Source organism: Schistocerca nitens, chromosome 6, assembly GCF_023898315.1.
Source record: "Schistocerca nitens isolate TAMUIC-IGC-003100 chromosome 6, iqSchNite1.1, whole genome shotgun sequence".
NCBI lineage: Eukaryota > Metazoa > Arthropoda > Insecta > Orthoptera > Acrididae > Schistocerca > Schistocerca nitens.
Genome location: NC_064619.1, coordinates 306,956,952 through 306,979,941, shown reverse-complemented (window position 1 = coordinate 306,979,941; position 22,990 = coordinate 306,956,952). Strand labels below are relative to the sequence as shown.

At 44.2% G+C, this 22,990-nt stretch overlaps 1 protein-coding gene across 1 annotated transcript in view; it reads left to right on the top strand.

Moving 5' to 3' along the window:
- Nucleotides 1-1,697: 1,697 nt before the first annotated feature.
- Nucleotides 1,698-22,990, top strand: part of LOC126263338 (forkhead box protein B2-like) — a 62,682-nt gene continuing 41,389 nt past the window's right edge. Inside the window, exon 1 of the mRNA XM_049960427.1 lies at nucleotides 1,698-2,049. Within this exon, the coding sequence (XP_049816384.1) occupies nucleotides 1,711-2,049 (339 nt within the window). The 5' untranslated portion in view covers nucleotides 1,698-1,710. The remainder of the gene's footprint in view (nucleotides 2,050-22,990) is intronic.

Below are 22,990 nucleotides of genomic sequence, written 5' to 3'. Positions count from 1 at the left end.
TGAACGCCTAGAACCGCTCGGCCACTACGGCCGGTATGCTTACTTATTTGTTGCTTACATGTGTGACAGTACATAAATGCATCAAAGTGTACAAGTAAACTGTCAAAACTTTGCTCACATACGGAATTCATTTCGTATAAGCAGCACACCCTACTGCAGCATGGAAAAGAGGGGAACAACCGAACAGATGTTCCTGTCGGTACACGAAAAGGACAAATATGTTTCTCTTTAAAAGAGTCTGACAGAAAATTAGGGCAGCTGCTGTCTCAATTCTCTTCTTGCCTTCTTCACCAAAAATTTTGGCATGCGAGCATATTCGCACTTTTTTGTGCTGCAAGAGAGTAGCAGGGAGACAGCGTCAGTGTAGGAGAGAATACACCATGCCAATGGGAGAGAAAGAGTTATCCGATATGTGATTTCGAACAGAGAAGACGGGTTGCTGAAACAACTATTCAGATCTGAAGATGATCCTGACATGTAATCTAAGTCAAAATTTGGGACTGAATATGAACAATTAATGAGAATTATCTTAAATATCAGTAGCGATATTACGAAAAGAAAAGTTGCTACTCACCATATAGCGGAGTTGCTGAGTCGCAGATAGGCATAACAAAAAGACTGTTACAATACAAGCTTTCGGCCAACAAGGCCTTTGTCAAAAACAGACGACACACACACACACACACACACACACACACACACACACACACACGCAACACACGCTCACTCAAATGCAACTCACATACACATGACTGCAGCCTCTGGCAGCTGAAGCCACACTGCAGTGAGTGTGCGTGTGTGCGTGTGTGTGTGTGTCGTCTTTTTGTGACAAAGGCCTTGTTGCCCGAAAGCTTAAATTCAGTCGTTTTGTTGTGCCTGTCTCCGCTATATGGTGAGTAGCAACTATCCTTTTCAAAAAATTGTAACATTCCATCCTGGATTTTCCAATGTTAAATAACAGTAAGCCTGTAGTGGGAGGCAACTGGCACTGTTTGTTCTATGTTTCACTTAAGCCCACATCTTGTCTAATATCTGTCCTTCTTATCAATATTTGATAATTAGTACTACTACTTTGACACAAAACAAGAAGGACTGTAATTAGAGAAATAGTGGGACTTAGTGCTAAATAACTCTTCCCCAATAGAAGCTCCTTAACATGTCGGCGCGACTGCTCGATCTTGGGCAGCGGTCTGCTGACGTCACGAACCGACCGTTGCGTACTTACGTACAAATAGATCAGCTTGCTGAGATTGTTTGTCGCTGTACTGCTTCATGAGTCGTTCCTCTGAGGATATCTCCAGGACTGGAAGTCTAAAGGTTATGCGTTTGACCACTGCCTGATGCTCACGAAACTAAATTCACCAAAACCTCAAATATCGGCCTTGAAAGCCTGCTTTGTATGATTATACGCATACGCGCCTTTGGCACCCTCGCCTTCGGAGGCAGGTACTGGCGTCCGCTCGGCCTCAGAATGGAGACTCGTTCCGTAAATGTTTTACTTTCTTATTAGCTTGCTTAGAATCGCTAACCCGGCAGTGCTGATGTGTTGATGTGGGTTTTCAGAGCGCGGGGAATCGCAGTGGAGGCGCGCGTGGCCAGCCACAGGTGGCAACAATAACGCCCACGCGCAGCGCGAGCGAGTTCGGGGGCGGCGTCGGCGTCGGCGAGGGCGTCGACGTCTGCGTCGCGGGAGCATGCAGCGGCGGCGACATGCCGCGCCCCAGCCGCGACTCGTACGGCGACCAGAAGCCGCCCTACTCGTACATCTCGCTGACGGCGATGGCCATCTGGAGCTCGCCCGAGAAGATGCTGCCGCTGGCGGACATCTACCGCTTCATCACCGACCGCTTCCCGTACTACCGGCGCAACACTCAGCGCTGGCAGAACTCGCTGCGGCACAACCTCTCCTTCAACGACTGCTTCGTCAAAGTGCCGCGCCGGCCCGACAGGCCGGGCAAGGGCGCCTACTGGACGCTGCACCCGGCCGCCATCAACATGTTCGAAAACGGCTCCTTCCTGCGCCGCCGGAAGAGGTTCAAACTCCCTAAGGTAAACACAGCTACGACCACTGAGACCTCCGCGCGTACCTGCCGTGCGTCTACACATTGTTCCATAAGCAATATGCTAGTGCGACGAGTTACATAGCACCAGACCAAAACTATCCGAAAGCCCCATGTACTGTGGAACAGGCCACCACACGTAACGACAGGCAGACCCGCCAGTATAAAAGGAGGCAAGGAGTACTGCGTTTCCAGTTGGAAACAGTAACTGCAGAATGTGTCAGTCAGGATGTAAGTTCACTAGTATATGTTTCAATATGAAATTTAACCCAAATTTAGCTCTCACTCTAAAGTCTGCGTATTACCACAACAATGTACCCACGAATTTATTCAGTCTAAACTCGTATGCTAACCTTTGACAAAACAGAACCTAATTTGAACTGAACAGTAACCGGTCTGAATACATCTTATATTTATATTATATGCGCAACAGGAGTAAAACACCTATCTGGGCCTAATCAAAATTTCCATTTACCTCACGTCTTGACAACATTGTTGCAGATTTCTCGAAAGCACGACAGCAAATAGCAAGCAGGCAACGGCTAAAATAGATTTCTATTTTCAAGTAAAATTTCCAAGCTATATTCCTACTCTTGCATACCACTTGGTGCAGTGTGGTAATGCGTAATGATAAACTTTATTTAAACTGTGCGATGGGGAGAAGCTGTTTCATGAAATACGATTCCTAGACAACGATTTTAGAATTAAGTATGTATGACGATAGGACATCTGTTAAGTCATCGGGGAATGACTTCCATCGTACCAGAGGAAGGGAGCTGTAGAGGGCAAAAATTGTAGTGGAAGACAGAGACTGGAATACATCCAGCCAATAACTGAGGAGGTAGGTTGCAAATGCAACTCTGAGATGAAGAGGTTGGCACAAGGAATAATTTCGTGGCGGGCCACATGAAACCCGTTAGAAGACTGGTGACTGAAGCTGGCCGGAGTGGCCGAGCGGTTCTAAGCCCTACAGTCTGGAACCGCACGACGGCTACGGTAACAGGTTCGAATCCTACCTCGGTCACGGATGTGTGTAATGTTAGGTTAGTTAGGTTTAAGTAGTTCTAAGTTCTAGGGGACTGATGACCTCAGAAGTTAAGTCCCATAGTGCTCAGAGCCATTTGAACCATTTTGGTGACTCAAAAACAAAAAAAAAAAAAATGCATTCAAGAACACAGGGTAAAGCTTCGCGTGAACTTCACACATAACATTGGTCTAAAGAATACTGTGCTTAACAAAGTGAACAATGATTTTAATAGGGCACAGTATTAACAGAAAATTTTTATAAAAATCAAACAGGTTAATCAGTTGATGTGTAAACGCATGACTCAGGGAAGTGAGGTTGTCTTTCTCTCAGCTCTGAGCACGTTAACTAGCTGACAATAACATTCCGACAAACTAGCTGCGCAGTGCTGCAGTCTTACCTCAAAATTATTCTCTTAAAAAAATAAATATGTATTGTTTTCGCATTTCAGTATGTACGTAACATTCGTCCTTGCTATCCTTTAGGTATAGGGTAATATCAACAGCAGCAGTAAATGGAATAACGGTAATAGGATTCGTTACGAATAGGAAGCTAGCACAGAGAGAGAGAGAGAGCTACTGTGAACCGTTCAATGATAGGATTTTTCTCGCCAGAATCGCCAGCAAATCAACAACTGAGATCCTCCAACAGCGCATATAACCACAGGTCAACATAGCACTACTGCGTACGTCCATCGCCTACCACACTTCAAGTAAGGACGTATCAGACTGCACGAGGCAAAGACTGGACTACAACAAGACCAAAGGTTTTTTAACAGTAATGTAACTTGTTGTCTGTCTGACGCTCTTATCGATAACTTACGAAAATCAAAATGACATGCCCACGTTACAAGGAGAGCAGAGTCACTTACTCATTGCACGGCACCTGAGTAACATACACAGTGTATCCCAGTTCCGTTAGGACTGTGGTTATGAAAAATAAGTCATGGATTATGTTCACATAATCACTGTATTTATTCTAAATAGTCTACCCCTGAATCAAAACATAACTGAAATCGTTCTAAAAGTGTTTTGAAACAGTCATTGTATTTCTTTTTTGGAGCTGCTTTAGTACTACTGTACAGTTTTCTTGGATGTACTTAACTGCGTCATAACTGTGTCCTTTCATTGCCATCTTCAGTTTGGGAAACAAGCAAAAGCCGGCTGGGACAAATTCGGCGAAAACGGTAAGTGATCCAGGGCTGTGATCCCTTTGTTGACCAAAAATCCGTGCAAAATCTTCGTCGGCTGGGGTGTCGTTATGAAAGACCAACCAGAAAATTCCCTTTCGGTATTCATGTCGAATTCGACGAATTCTCCCCCATGAACGCCGGAGGGCTCAAAAAACTTGACGTTGTCTCAGTTCTTCACTGCCATTTCCCGACGAGTGTCAGACACGTATTGTTACAGTCGCGGACAGGATTCCTACAGCAGCAATGCTTGTGCTTTAACTTTCTACGCAGCTGTTTTTGAACCTTCAAGGATGATAACGCCCCAACCCGCCACGAGATGGCACTGAAGTTAGGAATTTCACACAAGCAGTCGTAACGGAACTGGGATAGACATTTAAACCCATCTAAAAGCTGCCCAAGTGGGCTGCTGCTGATGTGGTGGTGAAGTGGAGACGTAGAGGAACAACCACAACTAAACCAAGACCAGGAAAACCTCATGTACTGACGGAGAGGGACGGTAGAGCATTGCGGAGGATGGCTGCAAAACATCGCTTGAAATCTGTGGAAGGAATCGGTTGTGCGTGCGTGGAGAGTTAAAAAGAGTACCCGCCAGGGTAGCCGAGAGCGCTAACGTGCTGCTTCCTGGACTCGGGTAGGCGCGCCGGCCCCGGATCGAATCCACCCGGCGATTAACGACGAGGGCCGGAGTGCCGGCCAGCCTGGATGTGGCTTTTAGGTGGTTTTCCACATCCCGTTAGGTGAATACCGGGCTGGTCCCCACGTTCCGCCTCAGTTACACGCGTTGCAGACATTTGAAACACGTCCGCACTATTTCACGCTTTACACTAGACGCAGACAGTTGGGGTACACTGATTCCGTCCTGGGGGGTACAGGGTGGCGGCAGGAAAGGCACATCCGGCCATCCCTACACAGTAACACTGCCACATCCGTTGTAACCACGCCGACCTTGCGATCGCTGCGGCACTATGGTATAAGCGAAAGAAAGAAAGAGAGTTAAAAAGAGTGGGGATACATTGGTCGACGACTTCCTCACAAACGACGCCTTTCTGTGGTAAATGATAAGCGACGCTTGAGGTGTTGCAAACAGCGGCACCACACGACAGTGGATCCCGGACACGAGCGATTTCCGATAAATCACGCTACACCCTTAAGCAATCCGATTGAAGGGTTTGGTTTTTCGAATGCCTGAAGGAGTCTACCATCACGAGTAGTGTAAACAGTGAAGTGCACAGGAGGCGTGTGACCTTGTGAAGATGTCTTTCGTGACGAGGATATGGTCCCCTTACTGCAGTAACGAAATTGTTAAAGCGTGGAGGGATGTGAACAAATTTTACGGCATTGTGTACTGCGTACAGTAGAAAACCTGTTAGAAAATGATGATTGTATCGGCAGAAAGTGTCATCACTTCTGTCTCTATGCTGTTTAATTTTGGAACACAACCTACGACCAGCTTAGAAACAGAACTGATGACACTTTCTGCATGACCTGAACATCATGTTGCAGGACAATGCTCAAGCACGTACAGTGCAAGCTGTTACTGATTTGTTTGACTGATGGGGCTGCTATACCACCTACTGCACTCCCCTGACTTAAACCCTAGTAAGTTCAACTCGCTGGAAACAGGTTATACACAATGCTGGTGACTAGTTTGAAGGCCAGTAAAACTTTGAAACACGTATCTATTTTGTACGATCTGTAAATAAGTAGTTGCCACTATTAAAGTTCCAACCCTCCTATGTTGCAATGATTTCTGGCAACAACATTCCTGAGAAGGATTATCCTACGCAGAATCCCAACCTGAAACCAATGGGACACTTTTGAGACGAGTCAGAACGTCGACTTCGCTCCATAACCCAGCGCCCAACATCCCCACCCTTTATGGTTTCAGCCCTTGAGGAAGAAAGGGCTGCCATTCCTCCACAGGCATTCAGACAGCTCACTGGAAGTGTATCCAGCAGAATTCAGGTTGTCAAAAAGGCGAAGGGTGGGCACACCTCTTATTAATTATCACTGTAATGCATCCGGATTCTTTTGGTCAGATAGTGTACGACTTTGTCGACTGCAGTGGTTTTAGAGAGCTGCAGATGATATTTTCCTGCGTGAAGCGTGAAACTGAGTGTCAGTCCAATGACGTACCACAGGTTCTGTTCCGTAAGTACGCATTTAATTTGTCAGACGCTCGGTGCATGTCTCATATTCCATATGGCACTAAGGCGATAATGATCGAGGAAAGCTTGTGTAAAAATTTCGTAAACTTGCTGTTTTTGTACGAACTTCAGACTCCTTGCTAAGAAGTATTGCCTCACGATTTACGAGAGTTGTCCAGAAAGTATGGAAATGGAAACCACAGTGAAAATCAGAAACATTTTATTTGCAAGAGTTAGATACACTTTCCAGATACTTCTCTACATGGTCGCCGCTCCAACTTAGACATTTGTCGGAGCGTTATACCAAATTTCCAACACCGTCGTCATAGAAGGCAGCCGCCTGTGCTTTCCGATAATTCTCTACGCTGGTCGATAGCGCGTAGCCCGCGCCCAAGTGTTGTCTTCCTATCCAGCGTTTCATGTGAACAGAGATGACACTCAGGACGAGCCAATTAGGGCTGTGTTGTGGGTGATCGAGCACTTCCCATGTGCTGCATGAGCTTCTTCACTGCTCCTGCAGAGTGCGGCTGAGAATTGCCGTAAAGCAGGAAGTGGGTGGCGGTTGTGTTGGGTGGGCTGCATTGATTAAGGCGAAGCCTCTCAGCGGGCCCTCCTACTTGGCGGGCGACATCGTTGTTCTAGGCACCTTTACTCGCTCACAATGCATTCACAACAGAAAAGAGCGTCTTGATACAATCGACGGTCATACTAGAGACACTACCCAATATGTTTGTGCGAAGCTTCATCAGGTTTACACTGAGATGTCCATTTCGCGACCGTTCGGAACTTACTTTCTGGGCAAGCCTCGTATTTACCTTGGCAGTTACGAGGGTTGCCCAGAAAGTAATGCACCGACTTTATTTGCTTCAACAATTCTGTACTGAACGAGATGAGAATTACACACACGAAAGAACAGTGTTTTATCTACACATTCTATTCTTCCACGTAATCTCCAGCCCATTATATGGCTTCCTCCAGCGCGAAACAAGGGCGTGTATGCCCTGTCTGTACGAATCCTTGTCCAGGGGACGGAGCCACTGCTTCACTGTGTGAGTCACGTCCTCATCGTCATCAAAATATCTTCCACGAGTGGCATCCTTTAATAGCCCAACGAAGTGGAAGTGGGCGAGGTCAGGGCTGTAGGATGGATGGGGTAATACTGTCCGACCCTGTTATGAGGTGTGTTCAGCAGTCTTCAGACTTGTGTGGGGCCGAGCAACATCGTGTTGCAGCATAACATCTTCTGGCTCCTGTGGCGCCGAAGTCGCCGGAAGCGCATCTTCAGTTTTGTTAATGTGTTGAAATATGCTTCTGAATTAATGGTACCGCCTCTTAGCATCACATCAAAGACAATCACACCTTCACAGTCCCAGATCATGACTTTACCGGCGGAAGCAATTGCTTTGAATTTTTTCTTCTGTGGGGAGTAGGAATGGCTCCATTCCATTGGCTGTCGTTTTGTTTAGGGCTCAAAATGGTGAACCCAGGTTTCATCACCTGTCACAATCCGGGACAAGAAGGACTCCCCCTCAGCTTTAAAACGTTCAACAAACCCCCTCAGCCGGCCAGAGTGGCCGAGCGGTTCTAGGCGCTACAGTCTGGAACCGCGCGACCGCTACGGTCGCAGGTTCGAATCCTGCCTCGGGCATGGATGTGCGTGATGTCCTTAGGTTAGTTAGGTTTAAGTAGTTCTAAGTTCTAGGGGACTGATGACCTCAGAAGTTAAGTCCCATAGTGCTCAGAGCCAGCCAAACCCCCTCAGCTTTAAAACGTTCAACAAACAAAGACAAATGTTTTTCTTTCTAATTTGTGATCCGCCGTTAGACACCGCGGGACCCATCTTGCACACACTTTTGAATATCCAAGAGTGCGGATGATTGCAGCCACACTTCCTTTGCTAATTGACAGATGCAGCGCTGACTGCCGAGTCGTTACGCGTTTGTCCTCGAGTATGACAACATCAGCTCGTTGCAACATGTCAGGTGTGACAGCCGTGGATGGTCTCTCCGACCGCTGCAAATCATGGAGCTTTGCCGAACCGCCTTCTGGTGACCTCATTCTCGGTGCCCAGCAAGTAACTGCTTTTCTGTCGACAGCAGATGCTTCATAGACTTTGCACAAGCGTTTGTGAATATTCCTCACAGTTACTTTCTCTGCAGTGAGAAATTCAATGACGGCACGTTGCCTGTACGTACATATCTATAGACGCCATTTCGTAACTGACCTGCAGCTAAACTATCTGTCGGAAGTGACGGAAACTTGGTGCGCTAACTCAGGAGGCTTCAAATAATAACATACGTAACGTTTTTCATTCGAAGCATTGTTTTTGGCTGAGAAAAAATTTCCGTGCATTACTTTCTTGGCAACTCTTGTATTTCCTATAATATTTGTCTCGACTGTTAATTGCAATAATTTTTGCAACAGACATTCTTTACTTCGCAGTGGTTAATCGTTTCTTCAAAGATAACCTTTGTTTAGGATCTAATAAGGCATTCAGCACTGTTTCTGTTCTGTCATTTGAATTACCAGGATGAAATCGAAATAATATCATAGTAGGATATCGCATAGTTTTGTTTGGGTACTTCTTGCATGCTGTTCACTAAAGGCAAACAATAACTTTCTGCCAGAAACGGACCAAGGCTTCCTCCTGGAAACCAACATGTGTTTCCTTAGTACTCTTGAAAGAAGCATAAAATGCGTGACAATTCTGTGATCTATATACATATCCTTCGCAAGACTAGTCCTTCATTTCCGCACTGAGCCAACTCATTAGACGCAATCAGCAAGCAGCAACTTCAGGTAACATCTAATGAAACTGTTGAAAATACATGCGTTAAACTGATAACAAGTTCGTTCGTATTTCCACTTAGTGTGCTCCCTGCCGCCGTTGGATAAGCAGCTGCAGCAGCAAGTCGTATACTCCTAGCTCACTCATTTGTTACATAGTTTAATTCTTAATTTCTTTGCGTGTTTTTGGGACTTGCATTGTTTAATTCATAAATTTCGGGCGTATTATAGTATTTGAGAGTTGTAGCATTGCGTTTTAGTACCTGAATAGTGTAAAATCGCGTATGCTCTTTCCGCCGCCGAGCAGTGTGTTAGCAGTGCGCAAGTAGCAGCATTACTGCATTTACTAGGCAATCTTGTATTTTAATAACCGTTTAAATTTTGTCGATTTGTTTGCGCTCTCTGTAGATTAGTTCAGACGTTCTTTGCACAACAGTTTTTAGCATGGATAGGAACTGCAACTGCTGTGTTCGGATGCAGGCTGAGTTGGCATCCCTTCGCTCCCAGCTTCAGGCAGTGATGGCTTCGGTCACCCGGGATACTGCCCGCATTGAGGCTGATCCCTCACCTGTGGTACAGTGGGAGGTCGTCTCAAGGTGTGGCAGGGGGCGAAAGACATTCCGGAGGGCTGAACGGAAGGCCTCTCCAGTTTGTCTGACGAACCGGTTTCAGGCTCTGTCTCAGGCTGATACTGACCTTCGGCCTGACATGGCTGCTTGTCCTGTTCCAGAGGTTGCCCCTCAGTCTGCAAGATCCGGGCGGTTGCAGAGGGTGGGCTTACTGGTAGATGGGAGCTCCAACGTCAGGCGCGTAATGGGGCCCCTTAGGGAAATGGCAGCAAGAGAGGGGAAGAAAACCAATGTGCACTCCATGTGCATACCAGGGGGAGTCATTCCAGATGTGGAAAGGGTCCTTCCGGATGCCATGAAGGGTACAGGGTGCACCCATCTGCAGGTGGTCGCTCATGTCGGCAACAATGATGTGTGTCGCTATGGATCGGAGGAAATCCTTTCTGGCTTCCGGCGGCTATCTGATTTGGTGAAGACTGCCAGTCTCGCTAGCGGGATGAAAGCAGAGCTCACCATCTTCAGCATCGTCGACAGGACTGACTGCGGACCTTTGGTACAGAGCCGAGTGGAGGGTCTGAATCAGAGGCTGAGACGGTTCTGCGACCGTGTGGGCTGCAGATTCCTCGACTTGCGCCATAGGGTGGTGGGGTTTCGGGTTCCGCTGGATAGGTCAGGAGTCCACTACACGCAACAAGCGGCTACACGGGTAGCAGGGGTTGTGTGGCGCGGGCTGGGCGGTTTTTTAGGTTAGATGGCCTTGGGCAAGTACAGAAAGGGCAACAGCCTCAACGGGTGCGGGGCAAAGTCAGGACATGCGGGGACCAAGCAGCAATCGGTACTGTAATTGTCAACTGTCGAAGCTGCGTTGGTAAAGTACCGGAACTTCAAGCGCTGATAGAAAGCACCGAAGCTGAAATCGTTATAGGTGCAGAAAGCTGGCTGAAGCCAGAGATAAATTCTGCCGAAATTTTTACAAAGGTACAGACGGTGTTTAGAAAGGATAGATTGCATGCAACCGGTGGTGGAGTGTTCGACGCTGTTAGTAGTAGTTTATCCTGTAGTGAAGTAGAAGTGGATAGTTCCTGTGAATTATTATGGGTGGAGGTTACACTCAACAACCGAGCTAGGTTAATAATTGGCTCCTTTTACCGACCTCCCGACTTAGCAGCATTAGTGGCAGAACAACTGAGAGAAAATTTGGAATATATTTCACATAAATTTTCTCAGCATGTTATAGTCTTAGGTGGAAATTCAATTTACCAGATATAGACTGGGACACTCGGATGTTTAGGACGGGTGGTAGGGACAGAGCATCGAGTGACATTATACTGAGTGCACTATCCGAAAATTACCTCGAGCAATTAAACAGAGAACCGACTCGTGAAGATAACATCTTGGACCTACTGATAACAAACAGACCCGAACTTTTCGACTCTGTATGTGCAGAACAGGGAATCAGTGATCATAAGGCCGTTGCAGCATCCCTGAATATGGAAGTTAATAGGAATATAAAAAAAGGAAGGAAGGTTTATCTGTTTAGCAAGAGTAATAGAAGGCAGATTTCAGACTACCTAACAGATCAAAACGAAAATTTCTGTTCCGACACTGACAATGTTGAGTGTTTATGGAAAAAGTTCAAGGCAATCGTAAAATGCGTTTTAGACAGGTACGTGCCGAGTAAAACTGTGAGGGACGGGAAAAACCCACCGTGGTACAACAACAAAGTTAGGAAACTACTGCGAAAGCAAAGAGAGCTTCACTCCAAGTTTAAACGCAGCCAAAACCTCTCAGACAAACAGAAGCTAAACGATGTCAAAGTTAGCGTAAGGAGGCCTATGCGTGAAGCGTTCAGTGAATTCGAAAGTAAAATTCTATGTACCGACTTGACAGAAAATCCTAGGAAGTTCTGGTCTTACGTTAAATCAGTAAGTGGCTCGAAACAGCATATCCAGACACTCCGGGATGATGATGGCATTGAAACAGAGGATGACACGCGTAAAGCTGAAATACTAAACACCTTTTTCCAAAGCTGTTTCACAGAGGAAGACCGCACTGCATTTCCTTCTCTAAATCCTCGCACAAACAAAAAAATGGCTGACATCGAAATAATAGAAAAGCAAGTGGAATCATTCAACAGAGGAAAGTCCACTGGACCTGACGGGATACCAATTCGATTCTACACAGAGTCGCGAAAGAACTTGCCCCCTTTCTAACAGCCATGTACCGCAAGTCTCTAGAGTAACGGAGGGTTCCAAATGATTGGAAAAGAGCACAGGTAGTCCCAGTCTTCAAGAAGGGTCGTCGAGCAGATGCGCAAAACTATAGACCTATATCTCTGACGTCGATATGTTGTAGAATTTTAGAACATGTTTTTTGCTCGAGTATCATGTCGTTTTTGGAAACCCAGAATCTACTATGTAGGAATCAACATGGATTCCGGAAACAGCGATCGTGTGAGACCCAACTCGCTTTATTTGTTCATGAGACCCAGAAAATATTAGATACAGGCGCCCAGGTAGATGCTATTTTTCTTGACTTCCGAAAGGCGTTCGATACAGTTCCGCACTGTCGCCTGATAAACAAAGTAAGAGCCTACGGAATATCAGACCAGCTGTGTGGCTGGATTGAAGAGTTTTTAGCAAACAGAACACAGCATGTTGTTATCAATGGAGAGACGTCTACAGACGTTAAAGTAACCTCTGGCGTGCCACAGGGGAGTGTTATGGGACCATTGCTTTTCACAATATATATGAATGACGTAGTAGATAGTGTCGGAAGTTCCATGCGGCTTTTCGCGGATGATGCTGTAGTATACAGAGAAGTTGCAGCATTAGAAAATTGTAGCGAAATGGAGGAAGATCTGCAGCGGATAGGCACTTGGTGCAGGGAGTGGCAACTGTCCCTTAACATAGACAAATGTAATGTATTGCGAATACACAGAAAGAAGGATCCTTTATTGTATAATTATATGATAGCGGAACAAACACTGGTAGCAGTTACTTCTGTAAAATATCTGGGAGTATGCGTGCGGAACGATTTGAAGTGGAATGATCATATAAAATTAATTGTTGGTAAGTCGGGTACCAGGTTGAGATTCATTGGGAGAGTGCTTAGAAAATGTAGTCCATCAACAAAGGAGGTGGCTTACAAAACACTCGTTCGACCTATACTTGAGTATTGCTCATCAGTGTGGGATCCGTACCAGATCGGGTTGGCGGAGGAGGTAGAGAAGATCCAAAGAAGAGCGGCGCGTTTCGTCACAGGGTTATTTTGTAACCGTGATAGCGTTACGGAGATGTTTAGTAAACTCAAGTGGCAGACTCTGCAAGAGAGGCGCTCTGCATCGCGGTGTAGCTTGCTCGCCAGGTTTCGAGAGGGTGCGTTTCTGGATGAGGTATCGAATATATTGCTTCCCCCTACTTATACCTCCCGAGGAGATCACGAATGTAAAATTAGAGAGATTAGAGCGCACACGAAGGCTTTCAGACAGTCGTTCTTCCCGCGAACCATACGCGACTGGAACAGGAAAGGGAGGTAATGACAGTGGCACGTTAAGTGCCCTCCGCCACACACCGTTGGGTGGCTTGCGGAGTATAAATGTAGGTGTAGATGTAGACATCACACGTAGCAAAATTACACTTTCGAGTAGTAAGTTGTGGGAGAATGGACAGGTGGTGGAAGAACTTGTTCCTCTATTTCACACTAGTCTCTTATACACATTGAGTCTGCTTCGTTAAAATTATTTGTGCTTCCAGTGTTGGTTATATCGGACACCATATTTTTCTCAGAAGCTGTTATTATAAACATGTCCTGTATTTCGAGCGCCCTTATCAGTTCCTATGATAATTTTTAAAAAAGATTCTGTCTCGCAGTCTGCCTGTTTTGCGTAAGTAGGCCGTAATTAGAAACGAGGTTGCGTTGACAGATGGGACAAGCTACAAGCAACTTTCGTGCCAGAAGACAAGACAAGTGTTCACGTGTGTGACTCTTGGCGATGACGGCCAGCTTTCATCATGGTCAGCAGTGCGCGTCTGGCTAGGGTAATCGCTGCGCAGACGGCCCGTCACAGCGCCAGGATTTGTCAAGCACCAGACAAGCCTTATTCTGTGAAATTCACAACAGAACACTTTTATGAGGCACCGAACCGCGTTCTTTCCACCACGCACTTGTCGTGCTCGTAGATTCATGCTGCTAGGGGAACGTGTTCGCCGCTATGAAACTAACATGAAAGTACTAGTTGACGGCAAAAGTTTCATTGCCACCCTATATTGTGAAATAGTATACATCAAGTTGCAAGTGCCGGTGCGGGTTCACTACTGAAGAGTGTATGGGACGCGTTTTGACGTTAGTATCTCGTCGAGTTCTGTACAGGAATGCGCCACAGAATTCATACTTTAGTCATCATTATTGCCGCAATCAAATATTGTCGATTAATAATAACAAAGTCGTATAAAAGCTCTGAGATATTTCTTGTAAGACGAAAAGGGATTTAACGAGAAGTAACTAATTTGAGCATTTAGAGACATGTCCGCTACAATTTTCACGCGGATAAGGTTAAATTAAATACACCATTCGTTCTGTAGACCCACTGAGCAAATAGTAAAGTCAAGCAATGAGAAATTTGAAAAGGAAGGTAAGATTCAGGAAGAAGAAATAAAATCTTGGAAGTTCACCGATGACGCTGTCATTCTGTCAGAGACGGCAAAGGATCTGGAACATCAGTTGAATGGAATGGATAGTGTAATGAAAAGATATTATGAAATGCATATAAATTAAGATGAAGCAAGGTGAATTTGACGTGATCGAATAATCATCTGATCTCATAACTGACTAAAGTTTATCTTACAACAAGAATCATTATTTCATTGGGCTGAAGTTATATTGCATTCAAATTCATTGTAACTGAGGAAATGATTATCTGAGTTAAATAGTACTTCTGAATCAAGCACTTAACTGTTATCAAAGACTGCTCGTTGGAAATTCTTTTTAATTTTTATTTTGATTTAATATCTTTTTTCTTAAAACGAACAGATTTTATGCTCAAGGCAAAATTACTGAGTAGCTTCGGCTTGTGTTGTTGCGTTTGAAAAACCTGTTACTGACAGTCTAGACAGCGTGGTTTAAGAAAAGTATCGAACGTCAAAGTTAGAAAACTATGTGCAGCTTCTGATAAACGGTAGATACAAGAAATTTCTATTAAAAATGAAAGTAAATTAACTGTATTACGCAAATCCACACTAGCTTTCAGTAGCACAATCTGGTGGCCACATTTACCTGTAATTCTTTAGGATAGTAGAAAGGTGGGTAATGTTAAATAGACCTTTTCAATTATTATTAGTTCTGTGAAGTTTGGAGACGAGATAATGGCAGAACTGAAGCTGTGGGGAGAGGGCGTGTTCGGACAGAGAGCTGCTTGCCTTCTGTGGTTAAAAAAATTGAGTAAAGGAATCAACGATCAACCTGAACAGATGCCACCTTACATCCGCCCAGAACAAACGCAACGGACAGTACTGAACAAAATTAAAAAAAAAAAAAAAGATGGTAGAGCACTTGCCCGCGAAAGCCAAAGGTCCCGAGTTCGAGTCTTGGTCCGGCACACACTTTTGATCTCCCAGGAAGTTTCATATCAGCGCACATTCCGCTGCAGAGTGAAAATTTCATTCTATTATTATTCCAGTTAGAGCAAGAAACCTACATTTATTAGTACAGGAGTGGTTTCAGATGAGATTTCAATCTGAACGGAGGCAGTAATGAACGATTCATTCTATTACATGGTAATGTGACATGAAAAATGAAAAAAAGTCCTTGGAGCTCTGTTCCTTAATGTGTTGTTACTCTTAGACGAACATGGAAATGTACGTAAATCATATCATTGTAAGATAAATTCATTTTCATTATATACACCTAAAATTACTTTAAAAATGGAGACTCTCTCTTAAAATACTAAGAGATTCATAAAGAGGCGCCACATGCTGAGGCAATTACTTTAGGAAACGAGGCACTAGAAGTGGAATATGAGTTACTGTGTATAGAGAACGAAGTGACTGATAAGGACTGAAGGAGAGAAGATACAAAAAGTACACTGCCAGTAGAAGGAAAAGTGTTTCTGAGAATTAGACATTAGTAAACATGGATTACACTTTTAAGTATTAGGATATCTTTTGTTTTTTCTGAAGGTTGTGTCTCGAGTGTAGCCTAGTAAACTATCAAAATGTGGACGATGAACCGTTCAGACAAAAAACAAATGAAACGCTGAAGGTTAGATGAGTAGCTCGAATAATTAATTAGGATATACTGAATGTAGATGGGAAAAAAGAGAAAATTATGGGACAATTTGACTGAAAGAAGTGATCGGTTGATAGAACAGACACATCATGAGGAGTGAACAAATTGTGAATTTGATAATGGAGGTAAGAATGGGGGGTAAAAACTGTAGAGGGAGACTAGGCAATGAGTGCTGTAAGCAGTTTCAGGTAGTTGTAGACTGGAGTAGTCATAGAGATGTGAAGAGGTTTGTAAGTGTAGACTTGCGTGGGGAGCTGCATCAGACCAGTCTCTGGACTGGGACGACAAAGACAACAGACCCATACTGATATCCTAGAGGGTGTGTAACATGTTAGAAAAACAAACATACTATATTTACAAAAGAACTAATATGTTAATGTTGTTTTCACAGATTCTAAGCAATATAGTCCTGAAAGATGTTAAATTTGTCAAATATTTTAAACAAAAGCTTTTCACGAACATATAAACGTATTCATGGTAGGGAGCATAGGAAAATTCTTATGTTGTTGTAGGCAAACATCATAAAATGCAAAGAAATTTTACAGCATTTACTACACCGCAACACAAGACATTGTATAGAACGTAAGTTAAGTGAGATATGATATTGGTTCTGATAAACAATTTATCGGTGGAGAGGAAAGAGATGGGTATAAATTAATGCTTTAGGCTTCTTTTAAACTGTAGTTTACCAACACCTTAACATTTTATAGTTACAAACAAGTTATAAATAAAACGTGTCTGAATGTAGGAAACCATTCTGAAGCAAAGTAAAAGAAATACTTTGTAGACGTAGCGCTGTATAGCTTTAATTAATGTTAAGAACTGCAATATGGAATACACATCTGTAAAGGTGTGTTTAATTAGGCACGATCGATTTCGGGTTATGATCAGACCATCTTTGGGTCGAAAAACCATCTCAGGTATGCATTTATTATTATTCCAATTATGCAGATGCATAGCGGAGACGGTTTTTGGGCCCGATGACTGTCTGATTCTAGACCGTAATCGATCGTCTCCGATAAAATATACCTTTTAGCTGTATACCACAGAATGCAGTTCTTAACAAAATACAACATTTTATGTAGGTTGCTACCGTTCCTAGAGCTGATTCCAATAACTGAGGTGTTGTTTTGAAGGTGACATATATTGTTTTCGATAAATTTCATTAAAGAATAATTGCAATGGAAATCAGTACTTAATATACCTATTATCTGGAGCCTAGTGCAGTGCGTTCTTGACTCACATTACAAAAATTAGTATTGCACGCCTTTAAAAGCGTGTAACATTACGGAATATAAATATGCTGGCCTTGGAATCTATTTCTGAACATACTCGCGCACCCTATGCTATATTTTTCGTATATTTCCTTGTTCTCTTCAGCTTGTACTACATTTATTCCTGTTTACTTGCAGTCAAAGAAATCCGTCATACGTCACCCTCCTTACAACGCTAGCGGAATTCTCAACACAGGTCCTCTTTCTAGAGTCCAAACTGAAGGAGAAGCAGCAAGAGAATACACACCAGTAGTCACTCAATTGGGAATATCCAGATCCACACGTAAACTGATAATACACGAACTGTATTCGCAGCTGAGACTACGAACAACCATCAGCTGTATAAGGGACTGACGACAGGAAAATGTGTGCCCCAACGGCACTCGAACCCGGATTTCACGCTTTACGCGAGTGGTTGCCTTAAGCGCTTTGGCTATCCGTGCACGACTCACGGCCAAACCCAAACTTTCATACGTCGTCGTTCCTACGTCACAACCTGGAGTCGTACGTACATGATGTAATTCCAATACAGAGGAGGACTTTTTAATACAAAGTCGTTGTACGGTATCTGCGGATATTGTAGGAACTGTGCCATTAATATAAATTTATGTTACAATTTCACCGAGGAGCCCTAGCGTATGTCTCAGATTAGGACGACAACCAATGGAGTAGTTAATGAATTTTCTCGTCATTTTGTTTTCTTTTTGTTTTTAATTATATTAATGTCTATCGGGCGTCTCCAAGTATAAGTGCTTTTCATCTTATTACACCCAGCTCAGTTAGTGTGTATCTCTTCCGTGACTGCACAGTCCACTTTCGTGTGGAAATGGCTCCCACAAGTAGCACACTCAGTGGCTGGAGATGAAAGTGGTTGAGTTGTGCGAAGATTCCGCGTTCCTCGCTTGACTTCTTTATATCTGCAACAACTGTAGAGACAGTTCGGCACCAACATTTATTGTCTTCTTTATCCTCCCGGGTCTGGAGTGAGCTGGATCCTCATCACGTTGCATTTAAGTTTATCATTGTAACGCGTCACTAAAACTCCTCGGTACTCGCACCAGAGTACTTTTCGCGACAAAGAACTTCCAGGGAAAGTCTACTGTCATTCATACAGCGGACATGTCTCAATCGTCTTAGCTGATGTTGTTGACACGCGCTCTTTTTAGGACTTACACGTTAGTGACATGATCCTAGTATCGTTCAGTATTGTTCTGATTTTCTGCCGGCGGAAGCGCACAAACGATTGGATTTTACGACAATACATCGTCCAGTTCCATAGCTGAATTGTGACGTAGAGATGATAACAGATTGATATGCCATTAGACTGATACCACAAGTTCATGTTCTGTGGTTGTGGTGGTGGTTAGTGTTTAACGTCCCGTCGACAACGAGGTCATTAGAGACGGAGCGCAAGCTCGGGTTAGGGAAGGATTGGGAAGGAAATCGGCCGTGCCCTTTCAAAGGAACCATCCCGGCATTTGCCTGAAACGATTTAGGGAAATCACGGAAAATCTAAATCAGGATGGCCGGAGACGAGATTGAACCGTCGTCCTCCCGAATGCGAGTCCAGTGTGCTAACCACTGCGCCACCTCGCTCGGTAAGTTCATGTTCTCTCTAGGCTCTTCTTTTGTGAAGACATTAATGACGTCCCAACGGCTGCTCGTGCTGGACACTTCTCCACACCATGTGTGGAGGTACAGAGATAGAGGTACAGAGTCTGGGAGGGTAACAGCATACACAAGGCTATTCCTAGGTATCTCCAGGGTTTCAGCGAAACATACGAGACATAAGGAAAATTGACACATATCAGTGGATAGACCATCTCTTCAAGGTTTTTAACTCACGTCACAGATGGGCAACATGGCTGTCCTTTGTGACGTGACAGGCGTCAGTACGTGAGGAAATTTATCGAAGTCGCTGATACAAATTGCCTGGGAAAGCACGACAGCAAGCCACATTGGAAATCTATCCATTGTAGTAGTAACAGTGGTATTATTAAGAGAAGTAGTTATTTCATTGATCCATAAATCACTTTTACAAGAATACTGGGCATTACAATTTAAGAACAACAAAAATAACATAATGCAAACATACAGGAACTTACGTACTTACTGGACTAGATTGACATGGATGGAACAGGTGGTCGCTCGTGAACTTAAAGGAGGAACTATCATTACATTTGCCTGAAATCATTTAGGGAAATCACGGAAAACCTACATCAGGATGGCCCAATGAAGACTGGAACTTCCAAGTTCCTGACTGGAAGGGCAATTTATTTAAAACAGTGCCAACTTACTCGTTTTATCCATCGTTTACAGCGATGTTTTGCAAGGAAGTTATTTAATAATGTAAAAGACTAGCGCTACACTTTTCATTTACTTCTCACTCCAGGTCACTCCACACACCTCACAGACATTGTTTCACAATGTAACACTACACACACTGTCAAATGACGTCACGAACATAGAGACGATGTTTGAATTCTATTTTGTGTCGGAACTTTCCGTTTGCTACCGTAAAATCTGAGTCAGCATCCTTATGTAATGAGTAAGAGTATAAGGTTTCAGTATTATACATTTCATAATTTTTGGAGTAACGTTTTCCAAGAAAGAAAAGAAAAGAAAAGAAAAGTAGAGAAAAGAAGAAAAGTAGTAGCAAACATATTGGATAAGTGTTAAGTGAATTAATACCGTCATTGTTAATTATTTGTGTCACATTTCGTATCACACCGCCAACTCTGTGCTACCTAATTGTAAATAATCTTTCACTATGTAGAATGTATTGCGGAGCAAATATTTTTGAACTGACTTATTACACAAGTTTGGTTCAGTAATCCCTTGAATCGCTCTGGGCAGTTTATTTTACAATTTTATTCCTTGGCAGAAAATGCTATTTACAGTTTTACGTTTATTCTTACTTAATAAAAATAAGTTCAGTCTGAATGTTGTTCCATGGTCACTGACAGTCATCTGCACAGTAATTATCGAAGTTTTTCTTTATTTGCACGATTGACAGGTAAATGTACTCATATGGTTGCCTATCTACAGGCGCGAAGTAATTCGATGCGACAATACAGGTGATTTTTCTATATGTTCTAATACGCCTGCCCCTAGTGTAACGACACCATGACTCGTACGACGAATCGAAACTTGCAGAGATGCTCTGTCAACTACTTCGTATCGTATTTGTGTATGTTTTGGCTCAGTCGCATTCTGAAACCCCAGAGGTTCTTACTAATAAGAGCGAGAATTCAGCGGTGTCATCGCACATTCATTATTACTTTTCGTCTGGAAGTACACATTTTTTAACAAATTATAGAGTCAACACATGAATACTAATTTACATACCGATAATATAGTTACATACGCCACCTGATCAAAGGTATCCATATACCTACAGACGACATTAATATGGAGTGATTCCACCCTCCGCCTTTATGATGGCTAGACTCTGAATGTACACTATTGGCCATTAAAATTGCTACACCAAGAAGAAATGCATATGATAAACGGGTATTCATTGAACAAATATATTATACTAGAACTGATATGTGATAACATGTTCACGCAATTTGGGAGAATAGATCCTGAGAAATCAGTACCCAGAACAACCACCTCCGGCCGTAATAACGGCCTTGAAACGCCTGGGCATTGAGTCAAGCACAGCTTGGATGGCGCGTACAGGTACAGCTGTCAATGCAGCTTCAACACGATACCACAGTTCATCAAGAGTAGTGACTTGCATATTGTGACGAGCCAGTAGCTCGGCCACCATTGACCAGACGTTTTCAATTGGTGAGAGATCTGGAGAATGTGCTGGCCAGGGCAGCAGTCGAACATTTTCTGTATCCAGAAAGGCCCGTACAGGACCTGCATCATGCGGTCGTACATTATCCTGCTGAAACGTAGGGTTCCGCAGGGATCGAATGAAGGGTCGTAACACATCTGAAATGTAACTTCCACTGTTCAAAGTGCCGTCAATGCGAACAAGAGGTGGCCGAGACGTCTAACCAATGGCACCCCATACCATCATGCCGGGTGATACGTCAGTATGGTGATGACGAATACACGCTTCCAATGTGCGTTCACCTCGTTGTTGCCAAATACGGATGCGACCATCATGTTGCTTTAAACAGAACCTGACTTCATCCGAAAAAATGACGTTTTACCATTCGTGCACCCAGGTTCGTCGTTGAGTACACCATCGCAGGCTCTCCTGTCTGTGATGCAGCAGCGTCAAGGGTAACCGCAGCCATGGTCTCCGAGCTGATAGTCCATGCTGCTGCAAACGTCGTCGAACTGTTCGTGCAGATAGTTGTTGTCTTGCTAATGTCCCCATCTGTTGACTCCGGTATCGAGACGTGGCTGCACGATCCGTTGCAGCCATGCGGATAAGATGCCTGTCATCTCGACTGCTAGTGATACGAGGCCGTTGGGATCCAGCACGGCGTTCCGTATTACCCTCCTGAACCACCGACTCCATATTCTGCTAACAGTCATTGGATCTCGACCAACGCGAGCAGCAATGTCGCGATACGATAAATCGCAATCGCGATAGCCTACAATCCGACCTTTATCAAAGTCGGAAACGTGATGGTACGCATTTCTCTTCCTTACACGAGGCATCACAACAACGTTTCACCAGGCAACGCCGGTCAACTGCTGTTTGTGTATGAGAAATCGGTTGGAAACTTTCCTCATGGCAGCACGTTGTAGGTGTCGCCACCGGTGCCAACCTTGTGTGAATGCTCTGAAAAGCTAATCATTTGCGTATCACAGCGTCTTCTTCCTGTCGGTTAAATTTCACGTATGTAGCACATTATCTTCGTGGTGTAGCAATTTTAATGGCCAGTAGTGCATGTAGAGGCGTGGCAGCCCGTTCTTCCTCAAGAGAGGTAACCATGTTGTACGTTAGGGTCTGGAGCGAACTCATCTCATAGATGTTCCATTGTGCTCAAGTTGGAACTCTGGCCTGGCCAGTTCATTTCAGGAATAATATTCTCCACAGACCGTCGCCACACATATGCTGCTTTATGATAGGGTGGACTGTTATGCTGATACAAACAGCCATCGCCTCCCATAGGTTTCTCTGCTGTACGCAGTACACAACGCTGTAAATTATCTTCATATCCTTCTGCTTTAACGTTTCCTTACTCACAGTAAGGGCACCACATACGAACCACGAAATATACCTTATTCCGTAACACTATCTTGTCCGTATTTCATTGCTCTCACTACATATGATAGCAGGTTATTGTTCTCTGGGAAGTTGCCAAAACGAAGCCCTTCCATCGGATCGCCAGACAGTATAGCGTGATTATTCCCTCCAAATTACTCATTTCCAACGATCGTTCAGTGGCACCGCTATTTTGACCAACTCAAGTGTCGCTTAGCATTTTGAGAAGCTCCTTGTCCATTGTCCCCTATCTTCTTATCTCCATACGCAGAGTCTGCGTCGTAGCTAGGCTGCTGTTAGCACTTCCGAACTCACGAGTGGTTCTCTCCGCTGATTCCGTGAGGTTTGTAGACCACTCTCCGCAAAGCTAGACAGTCGCTGTCCGTCGGGACAAGAGGTTTGCCTGGTGTTACGTTAGCTGTGGTTGTTCGTTTGCGTTTCCACTTCACAATAAAATCACGAATGGTTGAGCTGAG